At 46.9% G+C, this 25,331-nt stretch overlaps 1 protein-coding gene across 1 annotated transcript in view; it reads left to right on the plus strand.

The window, feature by feature from the left end:
* The window catches only part of KSR2 (kinase suppressor of ras 2), a 333,794-nt gene that overhangs the window by 113,374 nt on the left and 195,089 nt on the right, over nt 1-25,331 (plus strand). Inside the window, exon 4 of the mRNA XM_045535030.1 lies at nt 21,275-21,788. Within this exon, the coding sequence (XP_045390986.1) occupies nt 21,275-21,788 (514 nt within the window). The remainder of the gene's footprint in view (nt 1-21,274; nt 21,789-25,331) is intronic.

Genomic DNA, 25,331 nt, shown 5'->3' on the forward strand with positions numbered 1-25,331 from the left:
GATCTTGAATTGGGGGATGATCTTGGATTATCTGGGTAGGTCCAAAGTCATCACAAGGGTCCTTATAAGAGGAAGAGGAAGAGGAGGGCAGGGCTGGGACTTGACCCCAGATCTGTTTGACTGTGAAGGCCACGCCCTCTGCCCACTATGGTGATGCTTCTCTGGGTGTGAAGTTTCACGGGGCACTCTCAGGAATTTGGAAATTTGCAGGGTGGCTTAGATGCTTCTACGTTTTGTCCAAAGTGATGATGATGATGACGATGACTTGTTTTGTACTATATGCCTGGCATGCAGTTTCCTCACGTCTTGTCATTTCATCCTCAGCATCGCTTTGTTAGGTAGATGTTATTCTCCCCTATTTACAGATGAGGAAACTGAGGCTCACACATGCCCTTACTCACAAATGCCTAGCTAATAAGAGGCAGAGCTAGTATTTAAATGCAAGCACCTGGCTCCAACCTCCACTTGTTGCTAACCCCGCGTTCTCCTGCCAGCAAGCTGACGTAGCCTCTTCCCTGCATCTTGAAGGCAAACGTTATTCTCTGAGATCTGGGGGTGTCCACGAAGATCTGGGTCCCTCTCGCAGAGTCTCGGTGTCCTGACAATCCGAAGCCACTCCTCCAAACCTTGTGTTTTTCTGACATGCCAGCCTGTCCCACTTGGCCGGCCCAGCTCCTTTGAAAAAGTGACGTCATTTTCCAGAAAGCCAAGGGGGTCTCTGCAAAGAGGAGTCAAGGGTGATGTCACTAGGAAGGTGACAGCCCTGACAAGTCGGGCTGCATCTGTTTTCTCAAAAGTCTAGAGGTTTTTAAAACCTTGCGCCCGTAGCCCCTGAGGTGTGCTGGGAAGAGGCAAACGTTCCCAGCAGAAAAGAACGAATTTCTTCGGAGGCTCTTCCAGCGGCAGGGGACCCATTTTCAGCAGCTGGAAGAAGGATGAGTTGGTGTCCTTTGCAATGCAAGTCAGGACGGTATGTCTGGGGGGCATTTCTGTGCTAAAGGAAGGGAGGATGACACCAGCTTAGAATTAGGAGCGCTCTTGGGGCAAATGAAGTCCGGGGACGTTACTGGGGCTACACGTCGGTGACTTTGAGGCAGCTTGGGGCAAACTGGCATCGGGCGACGTCTTCTGATATTGTAGTTAGGCTGCCACCATCCGTCCCTGGCTGGGCTGCCTCTGGACAAGAGTCCCCTAATCAGATGTCACCATCATCAACTCGCAGCGAGGCTGACGAGAGAGGGAAGGCTTGTCTCCCCCCAGTTAAAGTTGCTGTGTCCCCCCAGCCTATTTAAAGTGTCTGCCCTGTGTGTGTGTGTGTGTTGGTGTCAGTGTGCGCACACCCAGCGCAACCCAACATTCTCGTGGCGCCTTCACTTCCAAGACGCCCGGTTATTTTTAGGGATGACGCACCCCACATCAAAATAACGGGTTATTTTTATGATCAGGTGCATCAATCACATCGTGACATATCCCAGCTCTGGAGAAGTTGCAGCCAACCGGCAGTCAAGACGTGGAAAAGGGAGTAGGATGAGTCAGACACGGTGGCAGAGCCGGAGTGGCAGGGCCCAAGGGCCTGGGGGAGGGGCTGCTGATTTGATTTAAATGACTGGGACTCCTAATAATAGCTCCTTCAGTTGGGGGCTTACTCTGTGCCCAGCACGGCACCAATCACTCTGCATGGAGGATCCCATTTGATTTTTGCAAGAATCCCTTGACATCGGGGCTCGCGTTATACCTATTTTACAGATGAGGACACTGAGGCACGAAAGCTAAGCCACCTGCCCAGGTGTCGTGCGTGGCATGACCAGCTCTGTCTGACTCCAGAGCTACTGTTCCTAATCGTCGCATCTGACGGAGGGAATGCCATGCCCTCCCCCTTTTAGAAGCTCCCTGTATTTTCAGATGGTCGCTGATGTAGACGCAGAGCCGTGCAACTTATCTTTTGGGAGTGGAGAGACGTATGGAGACAGAGATAGAAAGAAGGTTCTGGTTCTTAAACAGAGTGGTTAGGGATATTGGTGTCTGTGGCAGCACAGTCCTGGGCAGGGTGGCAGGATGGATGGCGGTGGAGGTTTTGATCGCTGATGTCTCCTTCCCTTGGCCTCCTCCACGTTGTGTTCATCACCGTGTCCCGTCCAGATGGCCCTCGAGTTAGTATTCATATATGTCTCTGCTTTCCTCTCACCTCCTCCAACAGCCAGCGTGGTCTTTCTGGAAAGCACCTCTGATCATGTCACTCCCTGGCTGCGAACCCTTCAGTCTCACTTCCACAGACTGGATGTTCCAGCCACACTGAGCTGTTGGGGGTTGTTGCCATTCATTCATTCACTTGCTGAGCAAACAGTTGAGTGTCTGTTATAATGTGCCAAGCTCCATTCTCGGGGGAAGATCAGGACACAAGATAGACAGCGTTCCTGCCTTTATGGAGCTTATATTTCCAGTTGGGGAGACAGGGAGTAAATGAATACAGCAGAACATATCAGAGAATGATTCGGTGCTGTGAAAAAAATACAACTTTGATATAATCGAGAATGACTGGGACGTCAGGGGCGGCTTCTCTGAGAAGGGGACATATAAGCTGAAGGATCTTTGTGACAGGAAGCCAGTTCCTGAAGGGTCTGGGGGAAGAGCTTTCCAAATAGGGAACAGCAAGTGCAAAGGCCCTGAGGTGCATTAGTTTGTTTGAAGGAAAGAAGGAGGCCAGGGTGGCAGGAGACGAGAGACGGGGCAGGGTGGAGGGGGATGAAGGGGGAGAGACATGGGCTGTGCTCTGATTAGAGAGAGACTTGTAGGCGATCGGAAGGAATTCCGATTCTAAGAGTAATAGGGAGCCATGGAGGTTTACAGCAGGGGAGTGAGGGTCCGATATATGGTTACAAGAGATCAGTTGTCATTGTCAAATGGGTGAGGCAGGGATACCAGTCAGGAGGCTGCTGTAGTTGTCCAGGCACGAGACGATGGTGTCCTGTGATGATGCCAACAACAGTGGCAGTGGCCAGAGTAGGCGGATTCGGGGGGATGTGCGTAGAGGCAACGTGGATGGGGCCTGCTGTGGGGTGGGAGGGAAAGAGATGCACCAAGGAGGACTCCCAGGGTTTGGCTGTGAGCAGTGGCGTGGAAGACAGTCCCAGGTATGCAGTTAGGAAATTGCAGGGTTGTGGCAACGGTGACAGTGGAGGGGTCGACCCACGGCTGGCCAGTGACTTCGTTCTCCCCCTCTAAGATTTAGTGAAGTCATCATCTCCTCCCAGGAACCCTCTGACCTGCCACAGGTGCCGGGTGTCCCGTGTGTAGACAGTCCTGGGGGGTGGGGGATTCCCTCAAGAAGTATGTGTTGACGGATGGGGCGAATAGGGGTTGGAGGACAGGGAGGAGGAGGGCGTGCAAGTTTGCAAGAAGAGAGTCATAGTAGAAAGGCTCCAAACATAGGCTCAAATGATCCTAGCTCTGCTTCTTTCTACTGTGTGACCTTGGCCAACTCACTGTACCTCTCTGAGCCTCAGTTTTGCCATCAGTAGGTAAAAAGGGAATTGTGGTAGCTGCCCTGGTGGATAAACGAGACACCAGGGGATGGAAGCGGCACACAGGATGCCTGGGGGGAGGAAAGGAAGCAGGCGACTGCATTAGAATCCGAAAGCTCTGAGCAGGGGCTGGCTCCAGGCAGCCTCCTCTAATAAAGCCACCCGGGTCTTCTCTGGTCACAGTTACTAGCGGGAGAGGGCTTTGCAGACTGTTTCTACTTCATTAAGAATCAGAGTCCTCTCTTGCCTTCCCTCTCCACCTACCGTTTTATGGAGTGAGAAGAAAAGGTCAGAATTACAGGGGACTGGAGACTAATGCACAGTGAGAAGTATGAAGCTTTCCAGCCTCGAGTTGGTTAAAGCATGAAAGGTCTTAATCTCAAGGTCTAGACAAGTGGCTTTCGAAATGAGATCCTTTGACCAGCGACATCAACACCCCTGGGAACTTGTCGGAAATGCAAAAATCTCAGACTCTACGTTAGATCCATGGTATCAGAAACTTGGGGGTGGGACCCATATCAGTGTTTTTAATAAGCCCTCAGGGGAATTCAGATACTTGCTCAAGTTTGAGATCTACTGACCTAGAGCTTCTAGCCTTCAACTTTCCCTTTAATGGAGGGAGAATCATGGAATGTTCAAGTTGAGAAGATTGGAGTTGTCTTCTAGTCCAGGTCATTTGAAATGTGTTCTGTACAACATTAGTCTCACCCAAATGTGAAAGAAGTAAGGTGATTTGGGTTCCAGGATCAAACAGGTTTGAGAAATACTAAGTTCCATAGAACTCAAATCCTACTCTGCAGGACTTGTCAGAGCTTTTAATATGCTAATATGCTTTGTGAATCTCCAGTGGAGGGGTGTATAGCATGCAGCCCTTCTCAAATTCATGTTCGGGACTCATATTCCATGGCACACCATTTGGGAAACACAGGTTTAGTCTAATCTCCCATCAAGCGGACAATTTGAATTTATCTTCTGTAAATTTCCGGTTATTCAGCCTTTCCTCCAAACTCCTATATACAGGAAGTTGTTGTCCTTATGAGATCACTCATTTCTTTTGTTTTAGAGGGGATGTTGGTAACTATTAACATTTGGCTTATACTGAGCCGAATCTGTTTTTCTTTAATATCTTCCCATTGGTTTTAGCTCTGAGCCGTGGAACCACCTAGAACAAGTCTAATTCCTCTTCTGCCAGACAGCAGCAGGAAGACAGCTGTTCATTGTCCACCTCTTGCTAAGACTTCTCTTTTCTAGTTTCCAGTCCACAGATGTGGTCTGACTTTTGTAGTTAGCGAAGTATTTAGAAACTCGTTCTTTCAAGTGGCTTCTTTCCCACGTACAATTCCTAGAGTTGATTACAAAGAGCAAACATTTATCATTGAGCCGACAGGTATCTCAAGAATCTTCTATTGTGGTTTATCTCCACTTCATCATCTGAGACAGATGGTAATTGAGCAGTTCAGCCTATCAATAAAGATCTGGGGAGATCCCAGTTTTTCTCATCAGTCTGTTTTGGTGAAAGTCCAGTGGTTTTGCTCATCTGAAAGCTCTTTCTTGTGCCTAACCACGCCATCTGCTTGCCCCTCCGTTCCTAAACTATACTTGCACTTCAATTTGACTAACCGACCTGTTGATGAACTTCCTTCCTTTCTCTCATTCCCCCATTCATTCGCTCACCCCACACACCTGTGAGTGCCCACTCTGTGCCAGGTATCTCCAAGATGCTGCAGAGATAAGACTGAACGAGACCAACTCAAGCCACACAGACCTGACAGTCTATAAGGGAGGAGAGTAGTGATCAAATAAAGAAACACGTAAATATACATTTTAAACTTGTGGTAAGTGGAGAGGCAGTGGGGTGGGGACCAATTCAGATAAGGTGGTCAGGGAAGGATGCTTGACGTTAGAGCTGAGAGTTGATGTACACAATTACGACCCATTTATTTTGGTTTCTTAATTCCAGTTGACTATTTGTATCTGTATAATTAGCCTTAGATTATAAAGCACCCAGGGGACAGGGAGGTCTTCATATTGTGCTTAATATAAAGACGTAGACATTGTTGTTGAGGGAAGGGCCCCCTGAAAGTCTCTTATATGGTTGGAAAAATCCTCTCCCTATGGAAGAATAAGCCACAAGCCATTATCTGTCTTAAGTATCAGATATACAAGAGAAAACATAATGTTCTCATTTATTATGAGTCTACTTTAGTCTGAGTTTTCACTGTCCTTTCGTGTTATAGTTGTCATGTATATTACATTAACAGAAAAATGATCCTTCTGTAGTGTTAAAATTGTCCCCTTCACCAATTTTACATATTTTAAAGAACTTAAGAAAAAGTCTGTTATCACTTTCTTGATATTTATCATTTCTGTTCCTCTTTCTTCATTCCTGAAGTTCTAAGTTTCCCTCTTATAATGTTTCTCTTCAACCTGAAAAACTTCCTCTAGCTTTTCTTTTAGAGCAGGTTTGCTGGTGATGAATTCTCAGTTTGCCTTATTTGAAAATGTCTTCAAAGATGTTGTTCTACTAACTTGTGGCTTTCATAATTTCTGATAAGCAGTCACTCAAATTGTTGTCCCTTTATTTGTAATGCATTATTTTAGTTTCTTTAATGACTGCTTTCAAGATTATTTCTTTAGCTATGGTTTTCGACAGTTTGATTATGATGTGTCTAGCTCTAGGCATGGTTTTCTTTGAGTTTATCCTGTTTGGGATTTGCTGATCTTTTCCAACCTGTAAATTTATGTTTTTCACCAAATTTTGGAAAATTTCAACCATTATATCTTTAAATAGTTTTTTTTTTCTTTTCCCACACCAGTCCCTGTCAGTTCTCCTTCAAGGACTCCAATGATATGAATGTTAAATCTTTTGATATCGTCTAACAGGTCCTTGGGGTTTTATTCTTTTTTTTTCCCAATCTTTTTTTTCTGTTCTTTTGATTTGTTAATTTCTATTGATCTAATTTCATTCACTGACTCTTTCCTTTGTCGTTTCCATTTGATATTGAGCTCATCCAATAAATTAAAAAACTTTTCATTGTATTTTAGATATTATATTTTTCAATTCTAAAATTTTCATTTGATTCTTTTTAAATAACTTTTATTTCTCTATGAGAATCGCTATCTTTTCACTTCAGGAGTGGTTACCTTTATCTTATGGAGCATGGTTATAATGCCTGCTTTAAAGTCTTGGGTCATTCTAACATCTGGCTCATTTCAGTGTTGGCATTTGTTGATTGTTTTTGCCCTTGAAAATTGGACAGATTTTCCTGGTCTTTGGTATATTATGTAATTTCGGAGTATCTTCTGGACATTTTGAATATTTTTGTGACACTCTAGGTTTCCTTCTGAAGAATATTGATTTTTGTTTATTTTGCTTTTCTCAAGCAAGGTTAGATTAGGCTGCAAGTTCTATCTTGCCTTCTGTGGGTGGTGAGCCAATGCCAGTTGAGTTCTCAAAGCCTTTGCTGTGTTTCCTTGGTTTCGTTCTGAGCACTTTACACACACAGAAATCCCCTTCTCCAGCTCTTTGCTTTCAGGGCTAACTTTCACATTCTCTGGCTTCCGGGTCCTCTTTCTCTGGCTTCCGGGTCCTCTTTCTCCAGCTCTTCTGGCTGGAAAGGTAGGATTCTATCAGCGTTTCAGCCTCTTGCCCTATTGCAGAGTTTTGAATGACTGGTCCTATCTTTGGGGTGAAGTGGTGAGAAAAAAGAGAGAATAAAAACCCATGGATTCTCCCTTTCATTATTCACATAACCTTGACCCCCATTTCAAATTCCTCTATCCAGAGGGCTGGGTTTTATTCTGGGGTCTTAGGTGCCTGTGATGTTTCTATGACATAATGAAAACAGTTTTGTGGCTGGGCTGATTTGGGGCAGGGCTGGAGAAAATAAAGAAAAAAATGAGGGTTCTTTTCACACTCTCCTACTCACAGGGCCTCCTTTCCTGGTCCTCTGGCCAGAAATGTGGAATATTCTGGAATATCCACCCCCCCATACCCAATGCATGGTTCCTAGACCCTGCCAAACTTCAGAGCAAAACTGAGAGATGAAGGAGACTCATTACCACCATCCTGGCCATTCTTCGTGTTTAGATTCCCTTCCTCTGTTTGCCTGCTGTCATTTACTTGTTGGAACCCTCAGATGGTTGGTTGCCTTTGGCATTTTTACCAGAATTTTTGGAAAAGAATCAATGGGAAAGATAGGTTTCAGTCATGGCCAGAACCAAAACTGGGATGGATATTTTAGACATCTTAACTTGCTAGATCTTCAGAACAATCCTGTGGGGTGGCTGATACTATCCCCATTTTACAGATGACGAAACAGAGGTTCTGAGTGGTGAAGTCAGGATCTAAGTCCTCACCCCATTGCCATTGTCATGGCTCCTTGGTGTCTGGCTTAATGCATCTACGTGATGGTGAAGCTGTTTATGGGTGTCTTATCTCCCCTGTCCCCTTGGGGTCAGGAACTATGTCCTGCTTGTCCTTCATCCATAAAGTGGGGAAAATCTCAGTACCTACCTCGCAGTGCCCTTGCAAGCACTGAATTAGGTAATACAAGTATAGTATTTAGAGTAGTGCGGGGCACACAGTAAACTTTCAGTAAAGGATAACTGCAGTTATTGTCATTGTTGTTAGGTTTTGCTTGAATATCGAATGCCAACAGCACAGAGAATGGCATTTGGTAGGGCGCAGTAAATATTTATTGTGTTCAGTCATTTGTGAAAGCATTTTATCCTTAGACACAATGGATTTTACTTTGTTGTTTCTCTTTCAGAAATTCATTAGCATTTTTTTGCCATTATTAACGTTACTTCCTCCTCCTACATGCAGGATGTCATGCGGGGGGATTAGATGTCTCGATCCCACTCTCACCCCGCACCCTTTCCCAGTTTTCTTCTTTTTCTTGCTCAATTGACCTCTCACTTTCTCCCTCCTCGACCTCCACCACAAGAGGAGTAAGGAGGAACTCTGGGTTCAAATTTGGCCTTTTTCACTTTGGAGCTGTGTAGCTTAGATCAAGTAAAATTCAGACGTCCAGAATCTCATCTGCACCTTGTAAGGAGTCGTGTTCACCTCCCAGTGTTGCTGTGAGAACGAAAGCAAAGTGGTACAGGCAAAATGTCCAGTATAGCTCTGGGCACATAGTAGGTACTTTAAAAATGTTAGTTTTTTTTATTAACCCTTGATAATAAGATATCCAGGAGTTCTAACTATAACGTGAGAGGAATTATTCCAGATACAAGAGAGGAGTTATGATCCAGATGTCACCGGCCAGAAGCTGACCAAGGCTTCTATCCTCTCAAAAGTACTTGCTCCACACTAAGTGCTCAATAAAGATTTGTGCAGCGAATAATCAACTGAACAATTTGGTCTGGTGCCTTATCTGCCAGCATCAGACTGCCCTGCAGGGTTAGTAACTAGGGACGGAACCATGTTAAGCGTGAACATCTGCATTGCTAATATCTAAACACGCTTCATTCCATCTCATTCTGTGATTGTTATCAGTTTAAAAGGTTTCATGATTGTTTAGACCTGGAGGGATGTTTTTAGTTTTGCATTTGTTCTTTATCTCCGGGCTCTGCGGCATCTCCTTTCGGAAATAGCCTTTGGAAGCACCGTCAACGTGATGTTTGGGATCCCAGGCGGGGTGGCTGCTGGGAAGAGTTAGCTGCTAGGGGACCCACTGGTGTTGGCCCCCTTTGGGTCAAGCTAGTGAAATATTTATCGGTGCCAACTTCGTGCCGGGGCTGAGATGGTATCAGGAGATGGAAAGTACCAGGACATTGTCCCTGACCTGTGGGAGTTCATGGTCCAGTAATTGAAGATAGGGACAAGTATGTTCACAACGCACATGCAGTGGGTCCAGTTCAGGAGGGGTGTTCATCCATGCCATGACATTGCAGATGTCATTGTCCTCTGGGTAAAATCCTCTACTCTCTACCTTGGCCTGCAGGTAGGGACCTGCCCATTTCCCCCCTGCCTCCCTCCCTCTGCCACCCCACTGCCTGCCCTCGGCCTCCTCTGGCCCCTCCTGTTTCCGCCAGGGATCACAGCTTTGGACAGGCTGGTTCCGGCTGGGACACCTGTCCCTCCTTCTTTGCCTAATTAACTGCCACCCGTCCTCCAGACCCCAGCTCAAGTATTAGTCCTTAAGGAAGCCTCTCCCCAGCCCTCAGCTCTGGGCTAAATTGCCACAAACCTCTGTTACATTGTTAACTAAATAATTAAGGTTTGACTTCCTCATTTAGTGCCTGTCTCTTCTTCTAGATCAGTGCTAGACATTGCATGTCCAAGAGAAAGACCATGGGAATCATGTATGTAATTTTAAATTTTCTAGTGGTTACATTAAAATATCAGCAGACATTAGTTTTTTTATTGTAGTAGAATATACATAACAAAATTTACCATTGAAACCATTTTGAAGTGTACAAATTCCATGGCATTAAATACATTCACAGTGCTGTGTACTCACCACCACCGTCCACCTTCAGAACTTCTTTATCATTTCAAACAGAAATTTTACAACCATTAAGTAATCTCAGCCCCTGATAATCTCCATTCTTCTGTCTTTATAAATTTGCCTTGTCTAGATACGTTATGCAAGTGGAAATCTATGGTATTTGTCCTTTTGTGTCTGGCGTATTTCACTTAGGTATATCCAAGTTTCATTCATATTGTAGTATGTGTCAGTTTCCTTCCTTTTTAAGGTAGCGTAATAATCCATCGTACGGCTGTATCACATTGTGTTCATCCTTTTATCCATCAGTGGACGTGGATCGCTTCCACCTTTTGCCTGTTGCGAATAATGCTGCCATGAACATTAGTATTTGAGTATCTGAGTTGCTGCTTTCAGTTTTTTTGGGTACATACCTAGGGGCAGAATTGCTCATTGGTGATTCTATGTTTAACCTTTGGAGGAATGACATTCATTTTTATAATATATTTTATTTAACCCAATATTTCCAAAATATTACCATTTCAACATGCATGTAATCAATATAAAAATTATTAATGAGTTGTGTTACTTTTTTCGTGCTGAATTTCCATAATCTAGTGGGTAGAGTGTGAGTTCCATATGGATAAAGAAACCATCTTCAGATTGAAGTGCCTTATACATAAATAGGTGTCTAATCAAAAGCTGCCTGTCCCAGTTCTGCCTCCAGAGGAGAACAGAATTACTACGAATTAACTTAGCAACAATAACAAAGACAGCAGGCAGACTGTTTGCTAGGTGCTTTATCATCATTAATTCTCTAAATAACCCTAAGAAGCGGGTACTTTTATTATTCTGTTTTCAGATGCGCAAACTGAAGTTCAGCAAGGTTAAGCAATTTGTTCCAGGTCACACAGCTAGTTAAGCTGGCATTCAAAGCCAGCTCACTGGCCCTGCTGGGTTCTGCGTCCTGCGACAAGAAGTTATGTGGGCAGGTATTAAATCTAGATGCCTTGGCAAAGCCCCCTGGTGCCCGTGCAAATGTCTGCCTGAGTTAAGAGGAGTTAAAAAGGTGAATAGAAGTTTGCCCAACACCTTTCTCCTGGATGTGTCCACATTCCTCCTCCAGGTCAGGACCACGTGGATAGCCTGAACAAATTTACCTCCTGCCACACCAGGCTCCGAAGGCTTCGGAAGGGCTGTCATTGTAGAGGGAAACTGGGAGACAAACCAGGGCAAGTGCTGGCCTGGCTGGATCCGCACAGCGAGGGGAAAGACAAAGTGATTTGGGAAACCTGCTCCCCAAGTCGGTTGTCTGGAGATAAAAATAGGGTGACTTGCAGCTCAAAAGGTCAGCTCATGCTACTTTCACCTGTCTTGAATTTGCCAACACAAGAGGTTATAAAACTAATATAACGGCTGTCACTCAAGGAGGCAGAGTGATAGAGCAACAGAGAGTTCTGGAATTAGAAAAGACTCAGAGGTCACCCTTCTCTAATGTGGCTTCTCCCGGTGTGGACTCTCTCCTCTGTCATCTGTGGCTTCTCAATTAGCTTCTTACCTACCTCTCTCTCCCTCAGGGGCCCGTGGGGAGCCTGTCCTCCTATGGGGGCTGGATGGGGGCCAAGGTCATGGAACCAAGATAAGGACAATTCTCTATCCCCTTCCTCTGGTCACCAGGCCAGACTTTATCCATCCAGGGTGGCTCTGGGCATGAATGGAATTTTGACTATAGCGAGGCCCGTCACGCCTAATTGCTTGCTTGAATTCGAGATGCGTCGCACACATGATATCCGTCATGGCAGCTTTAATGTACGAGTGTCCAAGAATTGATTCATTCAACAAATACTTATTGAAGCAACATGTAATTTATGCATTGAGACGAAAAATTTATATTTATGTATTGCAAGGCCCTGTGCTAGGCACTGGGCAATAGAGTGGTGAGAAAGTTAGCCCAGGCCTCTTGCCTTCTTAGAGCTTGTATCCCAGCAGGGAAGACAGACAAGAAACGAACGGGTCAATTGAGGCAATCCTCATTGTTCATGGATTCTGTATAAGTTATAAATCCACCTGCTCACTAAAATTTATTTGTAAGCCCAAAATCAATACTTGCACGTGCAGAGTGTTCAAAAATTTGAGTCACTTGATGTACGTGTTCCCAGCTGAAGTCCAACGAGGTGACACTCTGCCTTCTCGTTTCAGTTCTCATAATGTACCCAAGTGTCCTTTTTGTGGTCTTACATTGAGTGTCATGTTTTTCACATTTTTTATGCTTTTCTTGTTGGTGATTTTGCTGTTTCAAATGGCCCCCAAGCGTAGTGCTGAAATGCTGCCTGGCGTTCCTAAGAGCAAGAAGGCTGTGATGTGCCTTATGGAGAAAATACGTGTGTGAGATGTGTCACCCAACTGGACTGGTCCATTTGCCCGCGTGCAATGGAAAGCTAAACACTGAGACAGGCAGGAGTAGGGGTCAAATCTATGTCCCCAAGCTGGAGGTTAGGGCAGGTTTTAGGAGGCGTGATCCGACTGGGTCCTGAATCTTGCCATGTGGTGGTCACTTCTTCATTCAGTCCCCTCTCCTGGGTCTGAACAGATAGGTGCCACACATGGCTGCACAAATATCACAGAGCAGGACCTGGGTGGTGACATTACTGGGTCACAGCCCACGCTCCGTGCCCTGTCCCCTCTCCCAGATGACCTGCACAGACTGGGGTCAGTGCATTTGTTCGGTTTTACTTGGGGACGTCCTGGGGAGGGGCCAGTGCCCAGTGGGTCCCATGGTTTGGCTGGATGCCAAGCTCGTTAATGAGGTCTTAGGTGGAGATTCTTGCCAATGTTGAATTGCTTTGGCAACTGTTATGTTTTTCATTTGTCCTTATTCACCTTTTTTTTTTTTTTTTTTTGCAAGTATTACAAAGTAGAAACTCAAAAACTCTGCCTGGATTTCAGGATTCATGCTTTCTGGGATTGTGGCTAAAATGAGCATCATGTTTGACTTTTGGAAAGTCAGAAGGAGTTGCCCGCAGGTGCTGAGCCACAGGCCTGTGTAAAAGGGCTCAGTGACTCAAGGGCTTTCTGATCTGCTCTCATTACTGGGGGAGTTGGGAGGCTCTAGGGGAAGCCTCCACGGATGGCACAGATCTGGATTGGAAACTGGATCTAGCGCTTCCTGGCTTTGTGAGCTAGAGCAACTCGATCTCTCCTAATCCTCGACTTCCACTACTGGAAGTTGGAGACCGTAGCTGAATTTTCTTCATGGGGTCTGGTGAGGTGAGGATACCATGAAGTGATACACGTGAAATTCTTAGAATAGTATCCAGCACATAGTAAGTGCCCCATAAACAGTAACTGTTATCAGTATTAATAATAATTGTTATTGTTACATTCTTTGCTTTACCCAGAACTGCAAATATTTTCAACCAGTGTCTAAAAGTTCCATCTCCTGCCAGAAAGTTATGAGGATGAAATTAAAAATCGTCTTTTTTTTTGTTCTGCCAATGACTTCCGTCTAATATTTTCAGACAGCCTCTGAAAGTCCTGCTTCCTGCCAGAAAGTTTTGAGGATGAAACAAATAAGTGCATTAAAATATTCACAAAAGTTACAAGCAGGGGTGATCCCGGAATGGGAGGCTCTCTGTCACTCCTGCCTCTGCAAGGCTGAAGAATATACTGTGTATGGTCTCATGCTGGCTCCAAAATCCAGACAAATTGTATGCCACACGTTTGCCTGTTTATAAAATTTTAATGGGAAGGGACAAAGAAGTTAGACGCTTGCCTAGACTTTCTGAAATCATTTTCTCCCTCGAGAATGGCTTTTATTTCTTGGAGTCCCTTATCAGAGAACGTCAAAAGAAAAACCCTTACACCTTGAAATGCCTTTAATCAATCCTCAGACCTTTCAAAGCTTAAAACCTCTTCCCTTCTCCCCACCCATTTCAAGATTTGAAAGAAAATGATTTTCCAGAAACGGATGACAAGATAGCTAGGGTGACGATTAATAACCCCGGGGCCCCTTGCTACCACACCTTTCCTATTTAAAATGATAAATTACCTATTTCCCTCAGACTTTATTAAAGAGAGGATCAAAAGAGCGAGGGGAAGAGCTGATGTGATACAACCCATCCGCGAAACCCTCTGCAGCTGCGGCAGAGACGTCGTATCCCTATCAATTTAGCAGCTGATAATTTGGGTAATGAAACGAGGCCTTTTTGCTTCTTCAGCCCCAAACTTCTGGTTTTGAAGCGTAGGGGTGGAGAGGAAGAGACCATCGTGGGGAAGGGAATTTGGCAGGGGGGTAAGGCTTTTCTTCCTTTCTTCTTATCTCTCAGACTTTGAAAAAACTTGAAGGATGGAAAGAAAACGTCAGGGCAACTCAGTACTGCCTTGAACCCAGCAGAATCCTGTCTGTCTGTCTGTCTGTCTGTCTGTCTTTGGAGGAGCTGTAGGCTCTGGGGTGGGGGTGGGGGCCAGCTCAGCTGTAGGATGCTGTGTGATTAAGCGGGAGATTGTGGGCGTAGGTTATTACCCACCGTGGGACTTTAGCCACGTCTTGTCACTTACCCAAACCTCGTTGGTAAAATGGATCAATAACATCTACCTTCCAGGGCAGGTAAGATAAGCACCAAATCCCCTAATTCTGAGTCTAAGTGCTCCCCATGTGCAGATTTCTGTGAGCTGACTCCCTAGTCAGTGCTCAGCAAACGTGTCGACTCCCGGTCGAGGGCTATGTGAGTTGTCCGGGACTGCTGCTGTAGCATCGCCACCAGAAACTAGGAGGCTTAAAACAACAGAAATTTATTGTCCCACAGGTGTGGGGGCTTGGAGTCTGAAAGCAAGGGGGTTGGCAGGGCCACGCTGCCTCTGCAGTCTCCCGGGGAGATTCTGTTCCATGCCTCGCCCGCAGCTGCCGGGGGTTGCGGGCGATCCTTGGCGTTCCTGGGCTTGTAGCTGCCTCGCTCCAGCCTCTGCCTCCGTCTTCGCATGATGTTCTCCAGGGTGTGTCCTCTTCTAGGGACACAAGTCATTGTGTTTAGGCTGCGTCCTAATCCAGTATTAACTCAACTTGCTTACATCTGCAAAGATTTTATTTGCAAATAAGGTATTGGGAGTTAGGACTTTAATATCTTTTTTGGGAGACGCAGTTCAACCCACAATAAAATCTCAGCTGGGGCTGCTGGGCACGGTGGCTCATGCTTGTACTCCTAGCATTCTGGGAGGCCGAGGTGGGAGGATTGCTTGAGGTCAGGATTTCGAGATCAGCCTGAGCAATTTTTTCCTAAAAATAGAAAAAAAGTAGCCGGACGTGGTGGCACACGCCTATAGTCCCAGCTACTTGGGAGGCTGAGGCAGGAGGATCGCTTGAGCCCAGGAGTTTGAGGTTGCTGTGAGCTGGGCTGATGCCACGGCACTCCAGCCTGGGCAATGGAGTGAGACTCTGTCTTGATTCTGCGGGCTTGCTTTCTGTAGGGAATAGCACTGGCAAGACCAGGGGTGAGGGCTGGGTGATTTTACAGTGCCAGCTCTGTGTCAAACACAACGCAAGGCAGTTTATACGCTTACCTTATTAAATCCTCAGTGGCATTGTGTGAAATAGATGGTTTTACCTCCATTTTAGATGGACATTTATATAATATTGACTGTGTGCCAGAGATGAAGCTAAATGCTCTACTTGCATGGTCTTATTTAATCCTCAGGGCAACCCTAGGGGAAGGTGCTCTTGTTACCCGCAATTTACAGATGAAGAAACTGAGTCACAGTGGCAAAAAGTAGGGACAAATTAATGTCTAAGTGTCATCTTACAAAGGGAGGGGTGTCCTCTGTATCGTAAAAACTCCTACTTCCTTGCTTGGTGTTTATTTAGGAGAATTAATTCTTGCTCTTTCAGTTCAGAATGAAAGTCTTCCAAATGCAGAGATGTCTCTCTACCTTCCGAGGGAAGAATCAGGCAGTGGGGGGCATCTCGTGGCCTCCCCTTCCTCACCTGCATGCGATTCAGGGTCAGGGGATGTTTATTCTAGAGATTCAGGGACCAGAAAGGAGACAAAGGGGAATGTGATTAAATAGCCATGTATTTGTAAAAAAAAAAAAAAAAGAATAATATAAACATCTAAGGTGAGCCTGACACTGTCTTGGATGGGCTCAGGAGAGTTTAGAATGTCATGATCAATCGTCTCAGGTTAGAAAACTAACTTCTCCCTGAGGAGTGACCCGGGGTTCCTGGGGAGAGGGGAGACGGGGAAGTTGAGCTGCAACCCGGGCAGCTCCTCCTGGGTGTCCTGCAGGAACCTCGGACTCAGCCCAAGTCTGACCTGAACTTGCCGCCTCCTCTGTGCTTGGTTTCCTTCTCCTGCATTTCCTGCTGCTGCGCGTGGCCCAGGGTGACGACCAGGATGCCAGCCTGGGCTTGGTGTCCTGGTTCAGGGTACAGCGTGGACCCAAACCCCAGCTGTCCTGGCTGTGTGGCCTTGAGCAAGCCATTGGACCTGCTGTGCCTCAGTTTCCTTGTCCATAAAATGGAGCATTTTTTGGCCTACTTTGTCAGATGGCTGTGTGGCTATATACTTTTTTACATGTGAATTCTCAATAGATGTTAGCTACTTTTTCTTCTTTTACATCCAACCAGTCCACCTCTGTCCGTCTCCACGGCCACAGTCCTGCCCAGGTCCCCACCCCCGCCGCACCCCCCCCATCCAGGTGCCTCTAGGAGCCTCAGGCTGGGCTCCTGCTGCTGCCTCCGCACCGTGGTCAGAGACGTCTTGCCGCGCTGCTCAGCTGGTCGTGTCCTTCCCCTGCATGCAGGGGTCTTGTTGAGCAGCAAAGACAGATGCTTGTATAGCCTGTGCACCGGGGTGTCTAGGATGGCTTCAATGACACAGGGACAGGAGGAGTGGCAGGTGTATGTCCCTCCCCCACTGTCCCCTGCACCCTGGGCCAGCACACTGGGCTCCAGGAAGACTCGATGGCAAACTCTGGGAAGGGGACCCATCCATTGGGCTGTGTGGCTTTTAAGCCACGTGATCAGGGTGGCAGTAGCCACTCCCCTGGTGCGATCAGGGACAGCATTGAACAGCGATGTAAGGGGTGGAAGCTTGGCCTCTGGATCCCATCCGCTTCTCCACATTTGGGAGGGGCAGCCCTTCCTTGGCACAAGCAGGTGTTTGGGGCCGGAGCCTTGTGGGTATCACAGGGTGCCCCTGCAGAAACTCGGCTTCCGTCCATCCTCACACATGGTTGGGAGTGCACTGGGAGAGCCAGCCCCTCCCTTGGCATGCCCGTGGGGCTGGGGTCCAAGCCTTGAGCTGGCAGCTGTATGATGTGGCCAACCAGAGCTTCCACCTGCCCGTTACCAGGTTTGATTGCCGTGAGCCCTCAGCTGCCGCAGGAGTGGCAGGAGACCACCTCCCTCTTTGGAAGGCCGGCTGCAGGGGATCAGTCACATTGGCCCTTAGCTCTCAGCATCCCCTTCCACCTAGGAGAGCACATCCCTGGGTGGTCCTCCCTCCCCCTCTCCAGCGTTGGCTTGAATGTCTCCCTCCCTCCAAATAACCCCAGCCACACTGAGCTGCTTGGAGTTCTCCGGACTCCTACCTCCCTCTTCTCCTGGCCTCGGATGCTGCTGTTCTCTCTGTTCCCGTCCTTCTTCCTCCACCCTCCGCTGTGCCACCTTCCCTAGGAACTTCCTGTTCACCCTCAAGTTCTGGTTCAGGTGCCTCCTTTTCTAGGATGCCTTTCCCTGCCCTTCCCTGGCCAGCGGGGTTCCTCTCCTCTGTGTCTGCATACCCTACACTCTGTCTACCACAGGATTCCGTGTTTGGTATCATGAGTACTTACTGATTTACTGTAGTGAGGGGGAATTCACATAACAGACAGTTAACCATTTTAAAGTGAACCATTCCATGGCATTTAGTGCATTCATGGTGTTGTGCAACCACTGCCTCTACCTAGTTCCAAGCCATTGTCATCACCCCAAAAGAAAACCCCATGACTATTATAATGACTCCCCTTTCCCCCAACCCCAGACCCCAGCAACCACTACTCTGCTTTCTCTCTCTATGGATTTGCCTCTTTTGGATATTTCATATAAACAGAATCATATGATACGTGACCTTTTGTGTCTGGCTTCTCTCACCATGTTGTTTTCAAGGTTCATCCACATCGTAGCATGAATCAGTACTTTGTTCCTTTTTATGACTGAATAATAGTCCATCATATGGACATGGCACATTTTGTGTGTCCATTCCTCAGTTGAGGGACACTTGAGTTGCTTCTACCTTTTGGTGACTGTGCTGCTATGAGCATGAGTGTGTAAGTATTGGGGTCCCTGCTTTAAGCTCTTTGGGGTCTACACCTAAAAATGGGATTGCAGTGAGAGTTTATTTGATTGTTGATCTTTTCCACTAGACCGTGAGCATCTTGAGGGCAGGGGCTGGCACTTCCTGGGGACAAATAGGAGGAGTCACAAGCTATCCAGAATAGATGTTTCAGTCCCTCCGAAACCATCTGCCCATTGTCCTGCATCGTCGTGGTGGTCCTGGCTTTGTCGGATGGTTCAACTCACTTTATCTCACTTGTTCACTCCTCACTTTCTCTGATATTTGCTCAAATGTCCCCTATCACCTCCTCATCCTTTTTGGATTAAAGTAGCCCTCCCAGCACTTCTTTCTGTCCCCATACCTTGCTTTCTTTCCCTCTGTAGCACTTACTATCGCTGACCTGTTATAGAAAATATATGATAAATTATATATGTGATAGATTTGTTCACTCCCTTTTCTTCTGTGTTTCCCTACTAAGAGAGTGAGCTCCGCGAGGACAGGGATTTTTGTCTGTTTTATGTATTGCTCTCTCCCGGTGCCTGGAACAGTGCCTGGCATGTGAGAGGAGTTCAAGTATTTGTGAAACAGATGACTGACTGAATTGATGCATTTAATCATCACTGAACCCTCCAACGGAGCCATCATCATTCCCATCTTATGAGCCGCAAAACCGAAGCTCAGGGAGGTTAAGCAACTTGCCCAAGGTCACAGAGCTCATCGGTGGTAGAACTAAGGTCAGGTTCCTCTGATTCTCAATCCTGTATTCTTTCTTTCTCCCTCAGGGTGGGCAACAGTTTCTAGTGACAAAGCCCCCAAGAACTGCTTTGTGGTGCAGTATGTGATTAAGGCAGCTTAACAAAATAGATGTCCTTTCTTAAACATGTTTTCCTTAGGCTAATCTAACGATGAGCTTGTATCTGCTCACAAATGCATCAATCCAGAGCTGTCTGGCTGACGGAGAAACTGATGTTGGCTTGATTCTCTGTTCTGTCCCCAGCTCTTGGAGTTCTTTAGCTTCAGCTAAATGTCAGCTTCCTTGCTGTATAAAGGGTGACAGTCACGCAGCTTGCAGAATGCAGCTCCTCTCTAAGTAGGAGATATCGACATATTACCATAGTGCTAAGAATTGCAATAAGAGTAGCTAACATTTACAAAGCACCTACTGTGTGCTGAGAACGTTACTTGTGTGACGGCATTTGATCCTCACAGCAGTCCCCGAGGTAGATGATAGAGCAAGACTCAGAGAGGTTAGGTGAGTGTCCAGGGTCACACAGTCAGTAAGGGGCGAGGCAGATTTGGAGCCCAAGGCATTTGACTGCGGTGCCAACTCTCTTCCTCACTGGGCTCATGTGTATGTCGATATCATAATGATGGTGACTTTGGTAGAAGGTTCTGGCAAATTCGGGAGGAGGGAAAAGGGGGGCTCTTGTGCAAATGCGTCCTTGCTTGCTGTAGCTGCTATTCCCATTTGATTAATCTGTGACGGTCTGTGATCTTCAGCAAACGCAAGCTCCAGCTCTCTGTCTCAGATGACGCATGCCCAGCTTGTCGAGGTGGCTAAGGCTTTGAATGCCAGTTACCATCTCTTGTGACCCTGGGCACATCTTCATCTCTGCCTTAGTTTCCTTATCTACAAAATGAAGATCAAAATAGCCCTTTGTTCAGATTACAAAAATTAAGATATAAAACAGTCCCAGTATAACAAGTGAAGAAAGCAAACGATGAACCATTAAATAAGGCCTTAATGGTATTTTTTTCCTAAAAACAAACAAACAAAAAAAACCCAAAATGCACAGAAAACCATCTGGAAACAGCTGCACAGCCAAACAGTAACAGGGATGATGTCTAGGCTGTAGAATAGCATTGCCTTTTTCCTTATCTGAATTTTCTAATTCTTCTGTAATGAATGTGTAATAACAAAATGAGTTGTTTTAATTAAAAATGGGACAGTGAGTCAGTGCTCACGAAAGCACTTTGTAAACCATCAAATGCTCTATAAATTAGCTCTTGTTACGGTCGTTATAGTAATTATTATTGTCATTGCCAGTCGGCTACGAGTTGGAATTTCTTTCCGCCCCAAATCTCCTCCCTTGACCCACGGTTACCTTCCTCTGGGTCCTGCCAGCTCTTTCTCCATTGACCCCTGGCCGGCTCCTCTCCATCTGCTGCCACCTCCCAAGTCAGAGCCAGCATCACCTCTTGCATCGTCCGTGTGATACCCTTAAATTGGGCACTACTCTTCCAGCAGCCGCCCGAGTGATCTTCGAGAAATGAACGTTAGATCCAGTGTTTCCACTGCTTCCCGTTGAACTTGGTGTAAAATCCACACTGCACCTTGGGCCACAGGCCTGGGGGTCTGTGGTCACTAATAGCCACCTGAAATCCTTCAGTGAGCATGTTCTCTGGTCTGTCAAGTCTCTGCTTTGGCAGAGTCCAAGTCCGGGGACCAGGGTCTTGTCTGTGTTGCTGTTGTGTTTTTCCCCAAGCACAGCGCTTGGCACATCGCCAGCATTCAGAAAATGATTTTGGGACGCCTGAAGCACATGGTGACATAGATCCACAAGATGTATGCAGTGGCCACAGAAGTGGTCAGGGAGGGCCCAGGGGCGAACTGGACTCCCTTGGAATTTTTGTATCTCACGTGGAGGTGAGGTATCAAAATTGCCATGTAACAGAAAAGTTATTCTTGAAAATCCTTTAAATCATTTGGAAACTGCTGGAACTAGGATCTTGGGAGGCTCAAATGGCAAGAATGAACTTCTTTGCTTTTCTGGGCATTTGGGCTGTGGGCTCCCCGGCCAGGCTATTGAATGGAGCAAGGTCAACAAAGGGGTTTCATTCCTTTTTGGAGGTGCTAAGTGGGCGTGGGTGGATTTATGTCAACGTGCTCATGATGTAATGTGGGTGCATGTAAGGAGCATATGACACAACATGGCTTTGAGGTAATGGGCACATGGCGCACCTTTCTCCTGACTTACCGCTGTCTCTCTGCTCGTTTGTTCCAACTCAGGAGGCAACCTTTCCAAACAGGACTGGACTATCCAGTGGCCCACCACGGAGACGGGGAAGGAGAACACTCCCGTGTGCCCTCCGGAGCCCACCCCGTGGATCCGCACCCACCTCTCCCAGAGCCCCAGGGTCCAGTCCAAGTGCGCCCAGCACTTCTGCCACACCAGCCCCACGCCTGGGGCCCCCGTGTACACACACGTGGACAGGCTGACCGTGGACCCCTACCCGGGCCTGTGCCCGCCACCGCCGCTGGAGTCGGGCCACCGTTCCCTGCCCCCGTCGCCCCGGCAGCGGCACACCGTCCGCACCCCGCCGCGCACCCCCAATATTGTCACCACCGTGACCCCACCGGGCACGCCGCCCATGAAGAGGAAGAACAAGCTGAAGCCCCCGGGGACCCCGCCGCCCTCCTCCCGAAAGCTGATCCATCTGATCCCGGGGTTCACGGCGCTGCATCGGAGCAAGTCCCACGAGTTCCAGCTGGGTCAGCGCGCGGACGAGGCCAGCACGCCCAAGTGAGTGCGGCCGGCGGGTGCCCGGGGCGGGTGGGCCCCGGCTGGGAGGGGCTGGCTGTCTCGGGAGCCCGGGGGCCGCCTGCCCAGGCAAGCAGGGGACAGCTTGTGTTCCCGACTCTAGTGGAACGAAAGGTGGCTTTTCCCTGAGCGTTCTGAGAAAATGAATAGAATGGAATTTCCCAGAATGGGCCATTTAAAAAATACTATTAATCCTTTAGAACAGTGGCCCCCAACCTTTTTGGCACCAGGGACTGATTTCATGGAAGACAATTTTTCTACCGATGGGGGATGGGGTGGGGAATGGGGTACAGTCGGGGGAGGCGGAGCTCAGGCGGTGATGCGACTGATGGGGAGCGGCTGTAAATACGAGGAAGCTTCGCTTGCTCGCCCACGGCTCACCTCCTGCTGTGTGCCTGGTTCCTAAGTTTTCTGGAAGACAATTTTTCCATGGCCAGGGGGTTGGGGACCGAAGCTCTAGAGTATGGTTTGGCAAACTGTGGCCTAGAGGCTAGATCTGATAGTCGGCCTGTTTTTGTAAATAAAATGTACTGGAACATACCTATGTTCATTTCTCTATGTACTGTCTATGGTTGCTTTTGTGCAACAGTGACAGAGTTGAATATGGCCCCAAAAGCTAAACATATTTACCCTCTGGTCCTTTACAGGAAAAGTATGGTGTCCCCTACAGAGTCCAGCCTAGGGCTGCCCCTAGAATTAGAATAGGAGGTATATGTTGATGTTAACCTTAAATTTTCTAGTAGCCACGTTAAAAAGAATTGACAAGAACAAGTGATGTTAATTTTTATATGTCATTGAACCCACTATATCAAAAATGTTATCATACTAACATAGAATCAAAATGTAAAATATTATTACTGAGGTATTTTACATTCTTTTTTTCTATACGAAGTCTTTGAAATCCAGTGTGTATTTTATACCCACGGCTCATCTCCGTTGAGAGTAGAAGGACGCAGGGGGCACTTGGGGTGTTGGCAGAAGACCCCTGGGGGCAGGGGAGCAAGGCATGGGGTGCAGGTGACACTCAGAGTTGGGCATGTTGCAGCCCTATTCGCAGTCACCAAAAGGTGGAAACAACCCGGGTGTCCATCAGCAGATGAATGGATGACATGGTGCGGTGTATCCATAGGGTGCAATATTATTCAGCCTTAGGGAGGGGACTTCTGGCACATGCTACGACATGGGTGAACCTTGGCAACAGGACGCCAGGTAAAATAAGCCAGACACAAAAGAGCAAACATTGCATTAATATAATTCCACTGATATGAGGCACCTTGTGTAGTCAAATTCAGCGGCAGAAAGGAGAACGGTGGTTGCCAGGAGCTGCAGGGGCGGAAAATGGGGAGTTGTCATTTAATGAGTACAGAGCTTCAGTCTGGGATGATGAAACCGTTCTGGACGTGCATAGTGGTGACGATTGCACAACAATGCAAATGTACTTAATGCCACTGAATGGTGCACTTAAAAATGGTTAAGATGGTAGATTTGATGTTATATATATTTTACCATCATTAAAAAAAAAAAGTTAAGAGCTGGGCGTGGTGGCTTACACCTGTAGTCCCAGCTATTCAGGAGGCTAAGGCAGGAGGATCACTTGAGTCCAGGAGTTTGAGGCTGCAGTGACCTATGATTGTGCCATTGCGCTCCAGCCTGGGTGACAGAGCTAGACTCTGTCTCTTTAAAACAAAACAAAATAAAAAAAAGAGGCAGGATCTGGCAAGCCAAGGTTTGGCAAACTTTACCTCTAAAGGGCCAGATGGTAAATATTTTAGGCTCTGCAGGCTATTTGGTATCTGGTGCACTTAACTCAACTCTGCCTTGCTAGCACAAAAGCAGCCACAGACAATAGGTTAACAAATGGGTGTGGCTGTGTCCCAATAAAACTTTATTTATAAAAACAGATGCCTGGCCAGATTTGGCCCACGGGCTATAGTTTGTCAAGCCCCGTTGGATGCCGTGGTGTAGAGAGTGATTCTCCTTTCTAAGGCACTGGGAACAGCTTAAAGTGATTTAAGTTTTACAAAGGTAAAATTCAGGCGCTGTGTGAAAGCCAGCTTGGAGACCTAGAACACATGCTTGGGATCTGCGAGGTTTACGCAGAGGACAGATGCTTTTGTGATCAGAGTTGGGTCTGATTTTCATGGTTTTGTGAGAGCCACAGAGGTGGGGGCCTGCTGAGACCTCAGGGCGAAGGCATGGGTTAGAGCCGCAGGAAGGCGGGGAGCGCCAGGTGCTAAGGTGGAGGAGGAGGTTTTGGGGTCCGCTCGCTGTGGTGTCCCCACACTCTGTGCACCTCCCTCACCCCTTCTCTGCAAGCACCACAGAGTGAGGTGGAACTTGATAAGAAAGCAGAGTCTCCGGACACATCATCTTTTAATCTGCAAGACAGGGGCCACGAGAGAGAGGCTGCCCTTTGATTTTTAAATGTGAGTCTTTCCCCAGGCCCCTGAGGGATTTATTGTGTCTGGATGGGGCTGAATCACCCACTTCTTCAAGGTCTTCCAAATCGACCCAGCCACCCTCAGTGTTTTTTTTGGAAATGGTGTATGTCAGGATTCGGGCAGAGTTAAGCTTTGCCTGTCTCTCTGAGTTAGCAAGTTGGCCTTGGGGTGTTAAAAAATATCCAAGACAAAGACAATAGTACCCCCAGATAGTGTGGAGAAGGGGAGTAGGGCTAGAGATGAATTCTGACCAGGGAGATCAAGGAAGGGTTTGTAGGGGCGGCATTCATTGAGTTCCAATTATCAGACTGATAACACCAGCCGACATTCTCCTTGGTCTGAGCTAGTCCTGGTTCTGCCAGAAAGTGGCACTGTGACCTTGGATGTAACGCGTCTGAGTCTTAGCTTTCTCATCTGTGGACCACAGGGGTTGGAATACATTTGTGTTTTTAAATCTGTGGTCATGACCCATTAGTGGACGGTGGCATCATTTTAATGGGCTGTGACCAGCATTAAAAAAATGAAATAGACAAGCTGGGCTAGAATATATTGGAACACGTTGCATGTGGTGAGGGTATTAGTGTTGTTTTGCGAAATTGTTTCGGGTAAGTGCAGGCATACCTCAGAGATATTGCAGGTTCGGTTCCAAAGCACTGCCATAAAGCGAGTATTGCAAAAAAAGATGAATTTTTTGGTTTCCCAGTGTACATAAAAGTTATGTTTATACTATATTATGGTCTATTAAGTGGACAAAGCATTATGTCTTGAAAAACAATGTGCCTACCTTAATTAAAAGATACTTTAATGCTAAAAAGTTCTAAAAATCGTCTGAGCCTTCAGTGAGTCATAATATTTTTGCTGGTGGAGGGTCTTGGCTTGCTGTGGATGGCTGCTGGCGGAGCAGGGGTGGGGGTTGCTGAAGGTTGAGATGGCTTTGGCAGTTTCTTAAATTAAGATGACAATAAAGCTTGTGGCATCGATCGACTCTTCTTTTCACAACAAATTTCTCTGTAGCATAGTCCTGCTATTTGATAGCATTTTACGCTCAGTAGAACTTCTTTCAAAATCAGAGTCAGTCCTCTCC

The sequence above is a fragment of the Lemur catta genome, chromosome 21, assembly GCF_020740605.2.
Source record: "Lemur catta isolate mLemCat1 chromosome 21, mLemCat1.pri, whole genome shotgun sequence".
NCBI classification, from domain to species: Eukaryota; Metazoa; Chordata; class Mammalia; order Primates; family Lemuridae; genus Lemur; species Lemur catta.